Raw genomic sequence first — 19,510 nt, forward strand, 5'->3', positions numbered from 1 at the left:
CATTTTCATGGTGCAATCTGCTCAACAATCCACTATCCATTGTCCATTCTTTGTTTCTCTTAATATAACATTTGGTATCCCCGTGACATATGCATTAAGAAAGAAAGGAACTTGCAATTCATGTGGGCGCACAGTCGGTCGACTGCTTTTTTTTGCTTTTGCTGGATCTCGTATTTATTTATTTCACGCCTAATTTCTTTCTGTGCAGGGTCTGGCCTGGTCGACCTTGATGGGCTCATTGGAGCAGAAGAGAAAGCCATTAACAGCAAGAGCAAGCTGGATGACAACGTGGTAAGCCCCTTTTGCGCCGAAATGCATGCAAGGAAAAACTTGTGCCCAAAACGGCAGCTTCCTAAACCTTTTCAGAATTTTGCTAAACACATGAAATTCTATCGGTGGACATCAGAAAGATGATTACCGGAAGATAACTTAGGTGCTTGCAGAAGTAGCAGTCACTGGTGGAACTCACCTCAAATGTAACGTGTTGTGGCTCCTTCTGTTGTTAGCGCCTCATAAAATTCTCTCATGATTCTTTTTCAGGTTATTGATGAGACGCTTGATGTAAAGGAAATGATTTTCAATCCTGAGCGGGTTGGTGGACTGGTGGACGATATACCGGTACGTATATCGCTGTCAACTTAGATTTACTGTTAAAGGGGAACCACATAAACCTCTTAGTGAAACCCTTTTTCTTCAGAAGGATATTGGATGTTGTAAAGAACTACGCCCTATAGAGCCTTCAGTAAGGAAAATCACATTATTTTTCATCTAGGTCCCCAACCTTTTGGACACCAGGGACCGGTAACATGGAGAGAGGATTTTATGCAGACCAGAGGGGGCGTGTTTTCATGTACTGCCTGCATCCCGCAGATGGGGCTTTCTTTGCGCGGCCCTGTTTCTGGCATATTGCAGCCTGGTGCTGGTCCACAGACCGGGGGTTGGGGACCCCTGATCTAGGATACATCGGCAAAACTGATAATTCAATACGGGTAGTCCTCAACTTAACCACACCAAGTCACTGCTTAGTGACCATTTGAAGTTACAATGGCACTGAAAAAAAATGACTTATGACCATTTTTCACACTTACGACCCTTGCAGCATGACCATGCTCACGTGATTTATATTCGGATGCTTGACAACTGAGTCACATGACGGTTGCAATGTCATGGGATCACGTGATCACCTTTTGCGACCTTCCGACAAGCAAAATCAATGGGGGAAAATCAAATTCACTTAACAACCGCGTTACTAGTTGAATGCCTCAGTGATTCACTTCACAAATGGGGCAAGAAAAGCTGTAAATTGGGGCAAAACTCACTTAGCAAATTTCTCACTTAGCATCATAAATTTCAGTTGAGGACTCCCTGTATTGAGTTATGCAATTCTCTCAGAGCAGGAGTACCACCGGCTGTATCACATATTTGTTGCAGTAGTAAAACAGGACCTCCCAAGCTTGTCTACTGGCGTAGGTTTCCACGCTTCAATCTTCCCATGCCATGTTCTTCCTCTTGCAGAAAGCTGACCACTCTCTTCGTGATGACTTCAGCTTCAGCAGCAGTGCACTCATTGGCCTTTTGGTCATAGCAGTTGCCATAGCTACGGTTATAGTCATAAGCTTGGTGATGTTGAGGAAGAGGCAGTATGGAACCATCAGCCATGGCATTGTAGAGGTGAGAGGGGTCTAGAGATGCTTCACGTGAACATGGAGGTAGAGCAGAGTGGAGAAAATGAGTCGAATCATTGCTGTATGTATGATTCAAGGCACTTCTTTTCAAAGATTGGGGATGGGAAATGAATTTTCAAAAGGAAAACACTAAGAGTATTTTGATTCACACACCCGGAGCCTGTTGGAAAGTCTGAGCAACAGGAATCAGTCTAGAAATGTGATAAATCACTACTACGAGTCATTTCTTTAACTTGTCCCGCATCCGTATGCAAAGAGCAGGTAAACCAACATTAGCATTATACTTTCTGAGCTTACGGATGCTGAAGGTCTTGTGAGTTAATCTCCAGAGTCTGGTGCCATTACAAAGAGCTTGGCTGGTTTTTGCAGGTGTTTCATTACCCAATGAGGAGAGTGCTCTGAAAAAGTCGCCTAGTTAGGTAATGAATGTCTACAAGGTAGTCACCAAGCCCAGAGAACACCAAGGACTCTACAGTTCAACCCTGACCTACAAATATTATTTTGCACTGATACCAATTCAAAGACTCTTGGTTACTCAAAATGATCTCTTGACTGACTGATCACTGTTTGTTTTTCTCGTAAAGGTTGACCCAATGCTAAGTCCAGAGGAAAGGCATCTGAACAAGATGCAGAACCATGGCTACGAGAATCCAACATACAAATATCTGGAGCAGATGCAGATTTAAAGGGTCTTGAAGCGGTTGCATCCCTGACCCAGCAGATGTGTAGGGGAGAAAGGGCCAAAATAGTCCATTGTTTTGGATCAACTACTGACCAACTGTTGCTTGAAGAGGACTTCATCTTACATTCAAAGTTCCCGGGTCATTGAAGACTTAATTACTACTGTAGAATTTCAATTTCCATTCTTTTAAATGGGCGAGGAAATGGTAATATAACAATATATAATATGTAAAGCATAAATGGGAAAATGGATCTCTTGCAGATATTTGAGGTGTAATTTTTTTCCCCTTTTTTAAGAAACCTAATGAGGAGAGATCCCAATGCTGTTGTATTGTCTGATAACAAGTTCTCAATATATACGAGAAATTTTGTTTTATTTCTGATTCGCTGCTTGCATATTCCACGGTATTTGTACTGATCACATATAAACAAATAATTTAGTGGCTCTTTGGTCATTCTGACTTGCAGGGTTGTAAGATTCCTTCCTTCCTTCCTTCCTTCCTTCCTTCCTTCCTTCCTTCCTTCCTTCCTTCCTTCCTTCCTTCCTTCCTTCCTTCCTTCCTTCCTCTGTTCATAAAACTTCGTAAAAATTATGGAAAACTTAAAATACATTCTTGAATGCCAGTGACCTGTACAAATTCTGCTGCTGTGTAGCTTGGTTTCCAAAAATCTAAACTTTAAAAGATGAGGAAGGAAATTGCTCTCTTGTTTTAGGATCTTTGTAGTGGAATTATTTGGTCAGGATTTGAGCAGATCGGGATTGCGCACTCGCCTTGCTTTCTGAATCCAGTCCTGCTATATAGTTGGAAGCTGTTAAGTTAGGATTCAGCCCTTCCACAGCATAACCTCTCCTTTTAGCCTTGCCTAATGTAAGCAGAACTTTCTTGTTAATGTGTGACCTTCCCCCCCCCCAATTCAGAATAACTCATGATCATTACAGTTTTGGAAGGCTGATAAGTTGGCTGAGGCTGAGGTATGTGTACTTAAACAGAGCCATTATACTGCCTTGAGAAAGGTAGGCATTTGGAGAAGCAGATAAAGAATGGACCTGCAACGTTGCTTGCACCATAGGGAGGAATTATGTTTGAGATGCAGATAAGAGGAGAGGATCACCGGGCACCGACATGTCGAAAGAATTGCTCCATTGACCATCATGTCTTTGTAATGCCTGTATAGTTGGTGTTAATCCTCACAGCATTTTTAAAAAAAAAATCCTCGAAGTTCTGATAAACCTGTGTCGTATTTCCCCCCCCCCTCTATTTTCTGTGAATTTTCTTTTAACTTCCACCCTGTATAATTTCTCTTCCCACTATGCACAGATCTACTTAACCTGCAAACTCCCTAGTGTGGTCTATGGGGGATGTAGAAAAAAGTTGGAAACTCATCAATAAACTCTTTAACTTCCAGTTTCTGATTTCAGTAACTATCCCTGTGTGCCTTAGGGTCACTCGTGGTCAATCCGGCGCTCCAGGAAGACTCCCTTTCCCCCTAAAAGACAAGGATGATGGGTGTTTTATCATGAGTCTCTGCCTTGCCAAGTGTCAGGACTGTGATCACCTGCCCAGGGAATTGGGAGCCGGAGAAAAACCAACACCCATAAATAAAAGGGTTTTAAGCTTCCTTATTAGCTCAAATAAATAGATTTAAAAGTGTAACCTGGAAAGGCTGCCTACCAAGCATGTTGATACCCAAACTTCTTACAAGTTGCTAGGAGCTCCTTAAGGAGAGAGAACTCAAAAGAGGACCCGCTTTCTACAGGGCCTAACAGTTTTTGGGCAGAAGCTCCCAACTAACAGGAGCAACCTTGCCGTTTTTATCAAAACCTGGAGCCATGACGTAGTGGCCTGTTTCTGTGGTCACGGGACTGCAAGACCTCCCCTTGACTGGGTGGCCCATGCTTGGGATGGGAATCGAAAGGCACGAGACTTTTACAGTGGGAAAAGCTTTGAAGCTACATAAAAACCCCTCCCCCTTTGCTCAACATTTTTTAAATACTGTTAATACCACTTTACAGTGCCTTGGTAAGGCCACGCTGGGAATACTGCATCCTGTTTTGGTCACCACAGTGTAAAAAAAGATGTTGAGACTCTAGAAAGAGTACAGAGAAGAGCAACAAAGATGATCAGAGGACTGGAGGCTATAACGTATAAGGAACGGTTGCTGAAATTGGGTATGTCTGTTTTAATGAAGAGAAGGACCAGGGATGACATGATAGCAGTGTTCCAATATCTCAGGGGCTGCCACAAAGAAGACGGAGTTGAGCTATTCTCCAAAGCGCCCGAAGGCAGGACAAGAAGCAAGGGATGGAAACTAACCAAAGAGAGAAGCAACCTAGAACTAAGGAGAAACTTTCTGACAGAACAGTTAACCAGTGGAACAACCTACCTCTAGAAGCTGTGAATGCTCCAACATTGGAAGTTTTTAAGAAGAGACTGGACAGCCATTTGTCTGAAATGGTATAGGGTTTCCTGCCTGAGCAGGGGGTTGGACTAGATGACCTTCAAGGACCCTTCCAACGTCATTATCACATTATTATCATCATCATTATTAAAAAAAACACCAAGCAGGTTAGCTCAGAATGATGGGAGCTAGCAAGCATGCCTTTTCAGTTTGCAGCCCCTGCCCTATGGAATTATCTACCTGTGGAAGTTTGGTTCAGCAGCTATACCAGGGATGGGAAACTATGGCCCCTTTATGATCTGTGGACTCCCAGAATTCCTGACCCAACTCCTGAGCCACACTATAGATGATGAGAAAAGGTCCATCTGGAACAAGCTGGTCTATTCAACATCCATGGAACATGCCATGCTCATGCTTTCCAATTCTAAATAAAGGAGGAAATTGAAGACAGAACGTCTGCTACTAGATGCCAAGGGGGCATGATGACTCGTTGGTTAAAGATGCTGAGCTTGTTTGCTGGAAAGCTGACAGCCCAGGTTCAAGACCCAAGTGCCGCAAGACAGGGTCAGCTCCCGTTACTTGCCTCATCTCCTGCTCACTTATCAGTTCGAAAGCTTGCAAATGCAAGTAGATAAATAGGTACCACTTAGATGGGAAGGTAACAATTGTTCAGTGTTCCGGCTGCCTCGACGTATAGTAATGCTGGCCACATGACCACAGAAGTGTCTTTGGACAACACTGCCTCCCTCCGCTAAGAAACGTAGAACACTGCCCCCTAGTGTTGGACACCAAACCTTTACTAGATGCAAACAAAGCCATGGAGACCATTTGCTGGGCGACTAGTGGGCTTCCTTGAACAGTTAGTTGGCCACTATTGGCCTGTTTGGTCTGATTTAGGAGGGCACCGCTTACGTTCTCAAGGAAAAGCCAAAGTGAGCAAATGCAAAGTCATAAATTTAGTGAATAACATGCCTTCTTGCAAAACCTTCTAAAGGTTCTGAAAAGCCTGCAGGCAAAGTAATACATTTAAGCACTCCTCGTCCTATCTGAGCATCGGATTATTACTTTATGTCCTTGAAAACAGCAACATTTGGGGGGGAAATGGGTCTCTGAAATGCCAAAACAAGTAGGGAAGGTAACCATAGAGATCATTGCGTCAGTACCATCTTGAGTTGATGCGATAATATTTGTACAGGCAAATATTATTAGGCAAAGCAAACCAGCATGGGACAAATACTCTGAAGTTCTTGTGGATGATGCTTTAATGCAGGGGTCTGCAACCTTGACAACTTTTAAGACTTGTGGACTTCAGCTCCCAGAACTGGCTGAGGAATTCCGGGAGCTGAAATCCACAAGTTAAAGTTGTCAAGGTTGCAGACCCCTGCTTTAATGTATCAGAAACTGCTGGAATGTGACCTGGGGGATTGTCCTGTTTCCCATTTTGGATCTGTCATCTGCTTTTTCCCTCGGCTTGTGACTCACGTTGGAATGCTTGATGTGGAATGCAAGCCACCTAATTTGTCCAATCTCATGTCCCTTCTGCATTGGTCGGACTGATTTTGATTTGATTTGTTGATGGCCCATCTCCCTGTCTGATGTGACTGGGCAGCCCAACCAGTAAGACCATAAAGTCTAATAACAGTAAAGCTTACAATTAAAAAATAAGGGGGAGGAAGGATGCAGGGGAAGGTGGAGGGATCTTTTCTTCGTGCATCAACCGCTCCTGAAATCCAGGAAAAGCTTCCTTAGGTCAACAGAAGACTTTGAAGAATTCGAAAGCAGAGAGGTATCTATGGAAAGCTACAAAGAACCAACTCTGGATGGAACCAACGGAGGAGCCGGCATCTGGGTCTGACGAAAGCTGGGAAGTATGGAAATTGTTGAATAGACTGCGCACAGGTACAACAAGATCCAGAAAAAATGGGGCTATCCGGTGGCTTCTGCTCTTTGAGATTGTGCTGACATGCAGACAACACATATGCATGCATGCCTTTTGTGACCTGATCAGTGTACAGACCTCATGGCTGCATGACAGAACACAATTCATGTTGCTACTTCCTGGGGAAGATCTGTTTAACTTGTACATATTTTAATCTTGTGTTTTATATTTTAGATTTTATGTCGTGTGGTATGCCTTGTTTTAATTGTGATGCTTCTGACGCAAATAAACAAACCACCCCTTATTTACATGTTCGTGGTCCCTTTGAGGTTGAAAGATGGGTTGGTTTGAACACAAATCACCATTTCCCTCTCCATTCTCGTTTTTTCCTGAATTTTAAACCATTGGCTTATTTCTTTGCTGCGTTAATATGTCCAAAGTGTTTTGAAGCAGTGCTGGAGGCAACCTGGCTTCAAACCAAGGGAATCACAAGACCTCCTAAGAAATTATAATCCACTAGATCAATGTAATCATTTCCCTAAAGAATAAAATTCTAATTATGTGCCTCCCGGCTTTGTGTTTCAAGAAACCTTTCACCCGCTTTCACCTTTTTTGTTTTTTTGGCAATTATCCTGCATTGCAAGTGATGTTTTCCTCCCAAGAAAGTTTGCTTTATGAATTTAATCAAGCTTCTTCGAACATCTTCGAAGGAAGGCCCCGTCTAAAGGGAAGAGGGAATGATTCTGTTTTTCGGATGGTGATAATTGTGGACCAGCACTAAGGCAGGAAGATAGATGCGCGTAGATGGTTCTGCATCACTTTATTTTATTGATCGCAGAACCACAAGAAAGTGGAGTGACCAACAGGATTAAGAAGATAAAAATAATTCCATTTGTAAAGCAGCAAGATCCAAGTTCAATCTCTCAAACTGATTAGATAAATATTTCTGGGAGAAAGAAATTACTAGGGTTGAATGCCTATATGGAAATAAGGTTCAGCTATCAGTACTTGTGTTTGTGTGTGTGTCTGTGTGTGTGTGTGTGAGAGAGAGAGAGAGAGAGAGAGAGATCCTGAAGATCACAAAATGAATTAATTCAGTTCATCCATTGGAATTGGTTCACTGGAAAAAGCATGTAGCAGGTGAGAGACATAGTACATTTTCCCTGCAATATCGATGCTAAAAGCTTTCATGCTACAATTATGATTGAGTAATCAGCAGGTCCAGCAATATCTAAAGAACTTGGCCAATTACCATCATGAATTTTATAATAATTGGAGGAGAGGCGCATTTGTAGATATTTAAATGGGGCTGATAAAAGTGATTTAGAATATCTTGCATGCTTTTATTAATACTGAAAAATATCCCTTTTTTGAGTAATTTCTTGTCCTCTAGTCCTCACCTCCAGGAACACCTGTGATGGGTCCAACTTATTGACTACATAGCTTGCCAAGCCTTTCCATCCTCTTCAGGTAAAATAGTGACACAGTTAAATCACCGACTCCTTCACACATGTCACCAAGTCATGAAATGGCCTGTTTGATTTTCATGTGAATTGGAAACCAGTCGTTAAAATTTTGAAACCATGGCTTACAAATTTGTGTTCTGGGTGAAACAAGCCCTAGCTAAGGACAGTTCTGTGTTAACTGCATGAATGGCTAGGACAAGTTCTTTCTGCAGAGTGCCCAGCAAACAAATTTCATGGTGTCTAGACATCAACAATAGGAAAGGAGACTAGACAACTTTAATCCGGTATCTCTAGACCTTACAGAGTATGACAGATTTGAGAGGCATGGTTTTCATGCGTTCATCCTTGCCCCATTAGTGTTGACCAGTTCTTTCTGCCACCACTATGTTTTGCTAGCAGAATATTTCTTCTATTATCTGGGTTGGGGACATGGTGTATCTCCGAGTCTGTTGGGCTGTGACATTTATATGGCTTCTTTTGACCTCGCCAGATCAGCCTTCACCAATTTCACATGCTTCAGATACATTGAAAAAGACAAGAGAAACCCAGAATTCTGGACATTTGTCTTCCTGTTCTCTTGGAAAATTAGAATTACAAACAACTCAACACAAGCTTAACATGAATTCTACTGGCTGGAATGACTATTCACACTTATTTACCCTGTTTTACCTCAAAGCAAACTTCATTAACAAACTGCATGACATAATCAAGGAGGTCATATTATTATTCTAAACTTAGATTGATTTCTTCTATGCCTTGGATAACAATAGCTGCCATTTCTGATTCCAGAGTGTTAGAAGGCTGAAGTCAAAAGCTTTAGAACATGATCCTACAGAATGCAAAATACTATAATGTCAGCAAGACTCCTGAGTACAGCAAAAGAATTACAGCGCTGGTATTCTGAAACAGAACCACAACAACAACATTTGGAAAGATGCAAAACATGGCATATCGGCATGTGTACTTGAGGCGTATTTTACAGGAGGTTTCACAGGATAGTTCCGTGCAGCCAACGTAACTATCAGACCAGTTGAATTCCATTTCTTCTTTTATCTCCGTTTCATTTTGTCTTCGCCATCAAGGCATGAAGAGAGCAGCAATAAGGAGCTCCCATTTTACAATATGGGAATTGGTTAGGCTGAAGTCTGAATCTAACACTTTGCACTGCCGTTTCCATAGTTTCTCTGCCTACTTTTCTGGGCCTGACATAATATTCCGAGTGTGTTTTAAAAAGTTCATGAGGTTGGCTATTGAAATGTCTAGGCCCCCTTCCTTTTCAGTCTGTTTTGCATGGGGGTAAATAAATGCATATATTAGGAAATGCCTAAAACCTCCTTTCGCCAATAAGGGAAAATTCAAGTTTTGGAGAGCACTGCAACTTTGGAATTTCTTATCATTTGGAGAAGTCGAGGTAGTCACTGTCAACATCATCCTTCTCAAGATACGGCAGTCAAGCATGTCCTCACAGTCAGCAGCTCAATCATTTGAAATAATATCTATGGACCCAATGTCCCGATAGTGCAAAATTAGAAGGCTTCTTCATGATAAGTTTGGGAATTCTTTCTATATAACTGAAGATAAGATGGATTAAAATATGTTACAATAAGCAAATCCCGATTAGGTTTAGTGGCTTCTTTCAGAGATAGTGCAAAATCGAGCGGTTTCTTTCATTGTTGATAAAACAAATTGCTTCATTAAAAAGTGCACCGTTGGATAAAGTTTGAACATCTGGCAATTAGAAGGATTATCATTTCTGTTTCCAGGGACTATGGCAATCAGAAGATACGCTAATGAAAATGTAAAGGAAGCGCAGCCATCTTGATTTTATACTTAGACAAAGACTTCTTGATCTTTCCAGATACTATAAATATTTGGAATGTTGATTATTTCATTTTCAGGTTTTTGGATATAAATAGAAGCAATTGGAACAATTCATCCTGGCTTATTCTTCATCCGATTCATTTAAGAGGGGAGCATGAGTATTTTTTTGCTTCCTTATGCTAAGTCCAATCCCAATCTGTACGTTGCTCCTTTTACAATTCTTGAAGTAGCTATGGACAATGATAAGACATAATTCGATTAGTCCCACCGTAGTTCTGTTCAGCTGATTGTTTATGGGGTCTTTTGGGGGTAGGAAACTGGGAGAAGCTTTCGAAAACCTTCTGCAAACAACCAGGGTAATTGTTCTACAAGAATGAGACACTATTCTCTCCCCACTATTTAAGTAAGAAGGGGGGAAAGGGTATATCAGGGAAATAACAGGAAGAAAAGGAAAAAAGAGAAAGAGGAAATATAACACACACACAGAGTGAGAGAGAGAGAGAGAGGACCACTCATTTCTCATTCAAGTCCACACCTTAGTGGGACTCACTACCCATAGTTTCTCCTTGAAAGAATGTGGCCCTTGATAAACAGGTTCCCCATTCATACGTTATACCTGACACTTAACAAATCTACTTTGAAGGGAATTCCGGAGTTGCCTAATGGGATGCTAGGAACTGAGTAGGTACATTCGGGAAGGAAATATCCTCTTCTGGAAGGAGACATCCTCTTACTGAACTTCTCAGACTATGAGGAAACCTTGTCTTATTTGAAAAAGGAAGCTGTGTCCTAACTGACCCTAAATGGTTCCCACTGAAAGAGTGAAAAGGCAGGTCTCCTTATGGGGAAACCTGCTTCATAAGTCAAGTTCTGCTCAAAAGTAAGAATTTTGCAAGAGCGTCCTCAAGGACCTGCAGCTTTTTAACTCTTAAGGTGATCAAAAGAATTTGGATCTTTGCTGTGTTACATCCTCACACAATTAATAGTCTGTCAAGCAATGTGGTGAACTAGTGGGTCCCAACTGGTTAACTCTACAGAAAGCTCAATCCACACCACGTTGTACAGCAGGAGTGTCTAACGTTGGCAACTTTAAGATTTGTGGACTTCAGCTCCCAAAGTTTCTCAAGCAACCATGGGAGTTGAAGTCCACAGTCTGGTAGTTGCTCAGCAAGTCTTAAAGTTGCCAACATTGGACACCCCCTTCTACAGAGTATGCCTTGGCTTAGCCTGTTGAATGAACCTGAAACCCTTGATTTATTTGGTAACCCAGGATTAAGAAAACCAATAAGTGTTTACAACTTGGTTTCTTTCTTGGTCTGAACAATTTGTTCCTGGTCTCTATAACATGATCGCAAAAACTTGTTGTATTGAGACACCATGCTGTCATTGGACAACCACCAGAGGAAGCAAAGTTTCTTGTATTTCTTCACATGCAAGTCTCTGCATACCCGTTTATTCAAGGACATACTGTAATGTTGATCAGGAACATATTATTTCAGAAAACTTACCAATAAACCAGGGAATAATTCACTGCCGTAATGAGGATTGCAAGGGCATAATGCCAGCAAAAGCACATGGTGATGAACATGTTGTTGTTGTGGTCATTCAGATCCCATACTGGTCCTCCCCATGGTGGATACAACACAAAACCTATCTGGTAATTTAAAAAAAAAGCATTGATGATGTCCTATGCAATTAATGGGCATACCAAGTTGCAAAGATTTTGGGTAAAGCACAAAGGGCAAACATTCATTTTAGAAGCTGTCCAGCATGAAAATGATTCATCTACACCTTATTTATGTGTTTTGCGCAGTGGTGGGATTCAACCAGTTTGCACCACTTTGGCAGAACCGGTAGCTAATTTTTTGTTGCCCGGGCCCAGAATGGACTTCTGGAAGTGACATCCACACAGAGAACCAGTTGTTCACATATTTTGAATCCCACCACTGGTTTTACCCCATACTCTTCTACCAATGTCCAGGCTCTTGTGATACTCTGATAAAGAGATTTGAGGGCAGTGAGGCAGTGGTTAAACAGAACCAGGGCTTTTTTTCTCATAGAACACTCAGAACAGAGTTCCGGCACCTTTTTTGGATGGAACCTTGTAGGGTAGGCAAGGCGGGTTATATGACATGTGTGAGTTCCGGCACCTTTTTCTTTTACAAAAAAAGCACTGAACAGAACTATGATTACATTACTTATTCAGAACTTTGAATTAGCCAATTTCTGATCAGTTCATATTGGACGCACGCACAAGGGCAATTTGGAAATAAACCTCCGTTTGATTATCAGTGGCAGACACTCGCATATACAGAACTTGTATTATACACATTAGAAAACTACAACATCACATTGCTTTTTGACATAATTGCCATTCAAATTGAGGCACTTGTCATAACATCTTACAAGGTTTGTAATTCCTTCTGTAAAAAAAAAATCTCCCACCTGGGAAGGAAGCCACCCGTAACAGCATTGTGAAGCGCATTGTCACACACACACACACACACACACACACAGCTGGTCCATGTTTACCAAGGTGCAAGCACTAAACCTTTTGGTCAGTAACCATTAATTGCTGCACCCCAGGTGGTCATTTGAACCCTTGCTTGAGGACATGGCACTGGACTTCCTCTTCAGATCTGCTCTAAGCTGCCCCATACTTTATACAGTAGATTTAAAGGGATTCCCACGAGTTGCCTTGAATTGTAGCTTCTTCACCATGGCCAACAGCCAAGCTCATTTAATAAGAAAACTGAAAAGAGAGCCCACCTGCCAAAACCAGGTTCCTTGCAGGAGAGCCAGGCTGACTGCAAATAAGTCCAAAATCAAGTTGTTATGCACAAAGACTTGTACAAAGCAAGTGGCAACGCCAGCAAAGATGGCCGTCAGGAGCATGGAATGGATGTGTTGGTCAAGCTCTGGCCGGTGACTGGTATGATATTGGAAGAGGAAGCCTATTGAAATGCAGAAGTTGTTCAAAACTGCAATCATTTTCAAGAAAGACCTTTGTACCTTAACATTTTTTGTAGCAATTTCACTAAACATTACAATTTACAATAAAAAAAATAGTAATACACATAAAGGAGACTAAAAAGAGAAAAAGAAAAGTGCAGGAAAAAATTGGGAAAGGCAGAAAATAAAAATGCTGCAACTAAAAAGCAAAGACTTTCTCCTTGATCACAAGTATCACCATTTTAGTAGATCACCTTCTCTTAAAATGGAACAACTGGTCTCTCCTTCCCATATCTCATCTGTCACCTGTAAACAAATCCATAAAAACCTCAACATTTAAAGTCCTGATGTCAGCAATAGTTCATTAAATATCACCAGAGATAACAAATCTATTATACAGTCTTGATCAAATAAACCAACTTTCTGAGCTCTGAAAGCAAAACAGCCTGCCATGTTTTCTTTTTTTTTAAAAAAAAACATGAATATACCTCTAGCTTTTAATAACTGTGGAAGCCCTATTTGTGGACAGTTTAGCAAGACAGTAAAAAAGGACAAACCTTAAACTAAGCAACTGTCAATAAAATGAGTTGCGTTACAAGTTTATCCTGTTCTACCCAAGATGTGAACCATAGGGCAAAGTTTATGGTATACATGCCCTCCAACGCAAGAGAATTTCGGAAAGAATGTGCGACAGGGCACTCCTGTTTAAGCCATCCCTATAAATCCAATGCATTGACGATGATTTCAATTGAATCCAATTTAGCTGGGATCAACTCCGGTGGGGCAGTGAACCTTTAGCTCTCCTCCACTCCCAGAAGACTTCAAACCTTTGAGGGGAATTTAAATAAAGCAACGTTAAAGTGTGTGAGAGCCAATGTGGCCAAGGCTGCAGGCCAGAAACCAGGAGGCTCTGAGTTCTAATCCTGCGGTAGAAACCCAGCTGGAAGACCATGAGATAGTTACTCTCTCTCAGCCCTCCGAAGAAGAAAGCAAGACCAAACTACTTCTCTCAAATACCTGACTCAAAGATATCCAATTTCTTTCTTTCTTTCTTTCTTTCTTTCTTTCTTTCTTTCTTTCTTTCTTTCTTTCTTTCTTTCTTTCTTTCTTTCTTTCTTCCTTCCTTCCTTCCTTCCTTTCTTCCTTCCTTCCTTCCTTCCTTCCTTCCTTCCTTCCTTCCTTCCTTTCTTTCTTTCTTTCTTTCTTTCTTTCTTTCTTTCTTTCTTTCTTTCGTTCTTCCTTCCTTTCTTCCTTCCTTTCTTCCTTCCTTCCTTCCTTCCTTCCTTCCTTTCTTTCTTTCTTTCTTTCTTTCTTTCTTTCTTTCTTTCTTTCTTTCTTTCTTTCTTTTTAAAAAGGTGTGGCTACAAGACAAATTACTCTCATAGCTGGATTAGCTTCTGTTGTTTTATTCAAGAGAAGCCCAGAGGTGAGATTCTCAGGGTGCATCAAGGAATGCCACCTTATTTTCAGATAATCAGATATTTTCAGATAATCAGCCATGTTAGGAAAGAGCAGGACACTGGCTTTAGCCAGTGAGGCATTAATTGCTCTTTGGAGATAAACAAGTTACAGGGATGAAACCTGAGCAATGTAAGACAAAGCCAACACTTTCTTGAGCTGAGCGGAGTTAGAACCGGTTCGCTCGGTGGGATCTGAGGCTTGCGTGGGAACTGTTTAACTCCCTTCCCAGAAATTAGGAAGTCCTGTAGGAAGAACTGGGTGTCTTGCATCAAACCAGCATCAGTAGCTTTAGTGATGGCATTCTGGTCCTTACAACCTATTCATGTTGCTTGTGCCCAGTGTTCAGTGACGGATGTGTAAAAAAAAAAAAAAAGAATGCAGGAAATAAAGTTTGAAACAGTTTATAGATGTTTATAGATAATTAAGAAAGGCTTGGCTTCCCAAAGTAAACACCTGTGGTTTCTGATCTTCTGCCCCTGAGATGAATGGGATCGGCCTCTGTTTGAATTAACACGCCACATCTTAGTGGTGAACGTTAAAAGACTAGATAGGGGAGTAGCAGCCCTGCATCTGCTACATACAATGCAATTCTTACAGATCGAGTCCAATTTCCTTGCATGATGAAAGTGTCCGAACATGCTGCTTTATATATATTTATATATATATATATATATATATATATATATATATATATATATATATATATATATACATACATACATACATACATACATACATACATACACAAACCTGTCTCCCACTCATCTTTGGCTTTCCTGCTTCTTCTGCTTTATTTCAACTCATAAAGAAGTTCAGATGGAGGTTCCAGAAGGATGGATAAGATGTACAACCAAAACCAACATCGGTAACAAACTCTCAGGCTCACCGATAAGCAGATAAGCTCACAATGACTTAAACAGAATTTTGAAAGAAAACCAATTCTGCAGCATCCTTACAATAAAGTGGAAGAATGGAAGCCTCGCTAATAAAGGAAATACATTTTGAGGGAGTGTTTTGGAAGAGTAATGCATAAAGCACCAGTTTTATTGCTCTCCTGGGGCTCTGCTGTAGGGCAAAACAAAAAAAAACACAAAAAACAAAACAAAGGCAATGCCTTGAGACTTCAGAGACTACTCCATGTAGCTAATGGCCAAATAAAACCATAAGAGTAATGAAAAGACATTAACCTGGAACACAGGCAGAAGCTAGAGGTAAAATAAAACTACAAACAAAAAATATTTAACAAGCAAAAAGCATGGAGCCAAATACAGAATTCTGAATAGCAGAATTGGAGGTCTTTTAGTCCAACCTCTTGTCCGAGCTTGTGATCCGATACCAGGAGGCCCCAACCTGTGGGCCGCGGCTCACTAGGGGGATATGATGGGTTTGCAACTGGGCCATGATAATGCCAAGCGAGCACGTGTGCATGTACATCCTCACCTTGTAAGAGCTCCGTTTGTGTGCTCCGTTTGTGTGAGTGGCAGGCATGTGCTTGCCGGCTGCTTGCACAAACCATCCAGTTCCCCACCACCACCACCACCAGCAGCAGCCAGTCCACAAAACCGGAAATGTTGGGGAACTCTGTTGTATACCATTTCAGAGGAAATGGTTGTCCAACCTGGAGCACTCTCACTAACCCACTGATGGTGGCACAGTGGTTAGAATGCAGTATTGCAGGGAAACTCTGCCCACAGACTGGAGTTCGATCCAGACGGAGCTCAAGGTTGACTTAGCCTTCCATCCCTTTGAGGTCGGTAAAATAAGGACCCAGATTGTTGGGGGCAAGATGCTGACTCTGTAAATCCGCTTAGAGAGGGCTGTGAAGCGCTGCGAAGCGGTATATAAGTCTATGTGCTGTTGCTATTGCTATAACCAAAGCGAAAGGGAGACATCCAAGCTGAGAGAACAGGATAGTTCCTCTGCAGTCACTGGGAAGGTCTTATCTGAGACTCTTATCTTTGTGAGATACATAGAGAGTCTTCTTTAAGGGGCAAACATATAAACACAAATTATTTCCAAGTGATAGGAAACTCCTGTAACCCTTGCTCCTTGAGTGCAACAAAAATGGTACCTAGAACTTCCCAAACACCTAACAAAGATGCTTCCCACGTACTTACTGTCTCTTGGTTTGTGCCTACCTTCCACAAAAAGTGCAATGCCAAGCATGAAGCGGTCCAGCCCAATAGGCACTAAGGTCGAGGAATAGGTGACTATATCTGCTGCTCCAGAGATCAAAAAGAATAAATACATGGTGGAATGTTGCCAGTTCATCAACTTCACCCAACTTGGTGGTTGCCCACTGTAGAGATGGAGGTGGGGTCCATCGGGGACAAACTGCTCAGCAAGAATCCCTATTCAACAGAGACCAAAGTTGAACAGATCTGTTAGGAAAGGTCTAACTGAAAGGAAAGTAAGACGGTAAATACCAGTGGTGTCTGCAAGATATGGTTAAAAAAAAAGTTGATGTGTGACACACATCGAAAACAGGTAGAGCTCCCATCAACTTTGCTGGACTTTTTTAAAGCACCCCATGAATACCACCAGAAAAACTAAAGTAGCATTGTGAGTATGTAGCAGGAAGTAATTTGTAATTTTTCCATGCTTCGGGGATTTTCCACGGACAGCCAATGTTTTTCTTTCAACACAACTGCTTCTGTTTGATTGCAAAGCTTTGTATCCTACTTTTGGCTAAAAAGAAAGCAAGCCTAACCATATGCTCAATATATTTTCTTTTTGACTCCAAAATGTTGACATGAAATAATTTTAAAAACCAACAGTAATGACCAGGAAAAAAAAGGTGGGGGGGAAGAAAACCCATAAACTGCAGCAAATAACTCCAAGTGCATTGCAGATGATAAATTTAAGTGGATCTTGAGACAACAGTGGAGTTAAGGATATAATTTGCCTGTTTAATTGGCTAGATATATTCATTAAAACAATTTGATGGTTACCAAAGAATTAAGTAGCAGAATTTATAACATTATTAATTCAAGTTGGGATCAAAACTGCATATGGCAAAAGCCCACTTCCTTTGTAGAAGTCTTATTTAATTCCTACTTAGTGGTAAATTTAATATCTAATTAGAAATAAACCCTACACAGTTTGACCTCACTGGCTGTGAAGTCCAGGATTTGAAGAGTGTTGGATTAGGATGGTTGATTTCGCACTGTGATGAGTTATACAAATAACCTCACTTATAATTTGCCCTCCAGATTTTTTTTTTTCACGTAGGTCAGGGGGTCTCCCACCTTGGCAACTTGCGGACCTCAATTCCCAGAATTCCTCATCCAGAATTCTTGGGAGTTGAAGTCCACAAATCTTAAAGTTGCCACACAGAGGGGATGGGGGGGGTTGTCAATTTGTTTTCCAAAGCAGCAGTGTGCAGGACAAGAAACAATAGATGGAAACTAATCAAGGAGAGAAGCAACCTGGAACTGAGGAGAAACTCCTAGCAGTGAGAACAATTACTCACTGGAACAGCTTGCTTCATGTGGGTGCTTCACCATTGGAGGTTTTTAAAGAAGAGACTGGATAGTCACTTGTCTGAAATAATATAGGGTCTCCTGCTTAATCAGGGGGCTGGACTAGAAGACCTCCAAGGTCCCTTCCAGCTCGATTCTGATTCTAAAGTTGCCAAGGCTGGAGATGTAGGTGATTAGTTTGCTTAAAAGGCACACATTCAAAGCAAGGAGAGCAATAAGCATCTACCTTCAAATTTCTTAAGTCAGTTGTCATATTCTGAGTCTTACCTATCAATGAAAAGCCCACTTTGACTGCCCCTTCAATGACCTCCACCTGTTTGAAGTTCCACTGTACGTGATCGTTCTTCTTCGATGTCCTGGTGATATGTTTTAGCGAGTATTTCACTGACCACCAGAGGCCAAACAATATAAAGAAAGACCCTGGGAGAACATGGCCCTTTAAATTTGCCATTCTGGTCCCGTCACCTCCTGGAGAAAATATCCCGATGTTAAAATCATTCAGAGAAGTGTAAATTGGGACCCCAGTCCGCTGACTCCATCCATTACAACGTGAGACTGTGAGTCCAGCACAACAATTTATGAAGAAATAATAGCTTCTGGAAAGAACAGGGACTGGAATAACTGGTTTCCATTTGGAATAAATTCTTCACTTTCAGGTTTGAAGTTCTGAACTCATTACCAGCTCAGTTTGCAATTCCTCTACCACTTTTAGACGTGTCTTTTCTTTTCTATTTCTTTTTGAGCCAGACCAGATCAAGAATCCAAGGAGTCTCCCTTATTTTGGAAGCCTATATCAATATAGACTTTGGAAAGCCCATCCACAAACTTTACTGGCCCCTGTTGAATTTGTTCTGAGTCTTGGGTTCTTTTAACTATGCCCAATTTAGGGGAACCAAAGATCCAATGACACAAGTCCCCAGACAATACACACAAGCAAGCATTCACAGCTATTACACACCACTCCACTTTCCCCCACTGCCACTCCTACTCCTACTACTCTTACTCCTATTACTAGAGAAAATTATCTTTCCAGCTGCTTCAAGCTGTTTTATTTCCAAACGCTTTTCTTTCTTTCTTTCTTTCTTTCTTTCTTTCTTTCTTTCTTTCTTTCTTTCTTTCTTTCTTTCTTTCTTTCTTTCTTTCTTTCTTTCTTTCTTTCTCTCTCTCTCTCTCTCTTTCTTTCTTCCTTCCTTCCTTCCTTCCTTCCTTCCTTCCTTCCTTCCTTCCTTCCTTCTTTCTTTTCTTTTCTTTTCTTTCTTTTTTCTCTTTCCTTCTTTCTTTCTTGCTGTCTCTTTCTCTCTTTCTCTTTTTTCTTTCTTTCTCTTTCTTTTTCTCTTTCTCTTTCTCTTTTTCTTTTTTCTTTCTTTCTCTTTCTCTCTTTTTTCTTTTCTTTCTTTCTCTTTCTCTTTTTTCTTTCTTTCTTTTTTCTTTGTTTTTCTATTTCCTTCCTTCCTTTCTTCCTTTCTTCCTTCCTTCCTTCCTTCCTTCCTTCCTTCCTTCCTTCCTTCCTTCCTTCCTTCCTTCCTTCCTTCCTTCCTTCCTTCCTTCCTTCCTTCTTTTTCTTCCTCAACAGCAGAACAGGCCCTTCCATTTGCTAAACAACCTACTTTCTCACAGTCTTCCACCATTCTGCCAAGGCCAGAGCAAAATTCCTCTACATATGACTATTTTACCACTGATTCC

At 41.2% G+C, this 19,510-nt stretch overlaps 2 protein-coding genes across 5 annotated transcripts in view; one reads left to right on the forward strand and one right to left on the reverse strand.

Annotated features, from left to right (window-relative positions):
• APLP2 (amyloid beta precursor like protein 2) overlaps positions 1-3,775 on the forward strand; it is a 50,321-nt gene extending 46,546 nt beyond the window's left edge. For all 4 annotated transcript variants that reach the window (XM_081333686.1, XM_081333685.1, XM_081333684.1 and 1 more), the window contains 4 exons: positions 209-291; positions 541-618; positions 1,516-1,671; positions 2,270-3,775. In XM_081333686.1, coding sequence (XP_081189812.1) covers positions 209-291; positions 541-618; positions 1,516-1,671; positions 2,270-2,371 — 419 coding nt within the window. In that variant the 3' untranslated portion in view covers positions 2,372-3,775. The remainder of the gene's footprint in view (positions 1-208; positions 292-540; positions 619-1,515; positions 1,672-2,269) is intronic.
• A 6,278-nt stretch (positions 3,776-10,053) lies between these two features.
• TMEM45B (transmembrane protein 45B) lies at positions 10,054-18,278 on the reverse strand (the record flags this gene model as incomplete). The annotated part of the gene is made up of 5 exons (XM_081333975.1): positions 10,054-10,162; positions 11,441-11,586; positions 12,702-12,886; positions 16,484-16,696; positions 18,095-18,278. 5 exons carry the CDS (start codon positions 18,276-18,278, stop codon positions 10,054-10,056), a joined length of 837 nt encoding a protein of 278 aa, XP_081190101.1.
• Between the last annotated feature and the right edge of the window lie 1,232 nt (positions 18,279-19,510).

Source organism: Vipera berus (genome assembly GCF_964194415.1).
Source record: "Vipera berus genome assembly, chromosome: 8".
Classification (NCBI taxonomy): Eukaryota; Metazoa; Chordata; class Lepidosauria; order Squamata; family Viperidae; genus Vipera; species Vipera berus.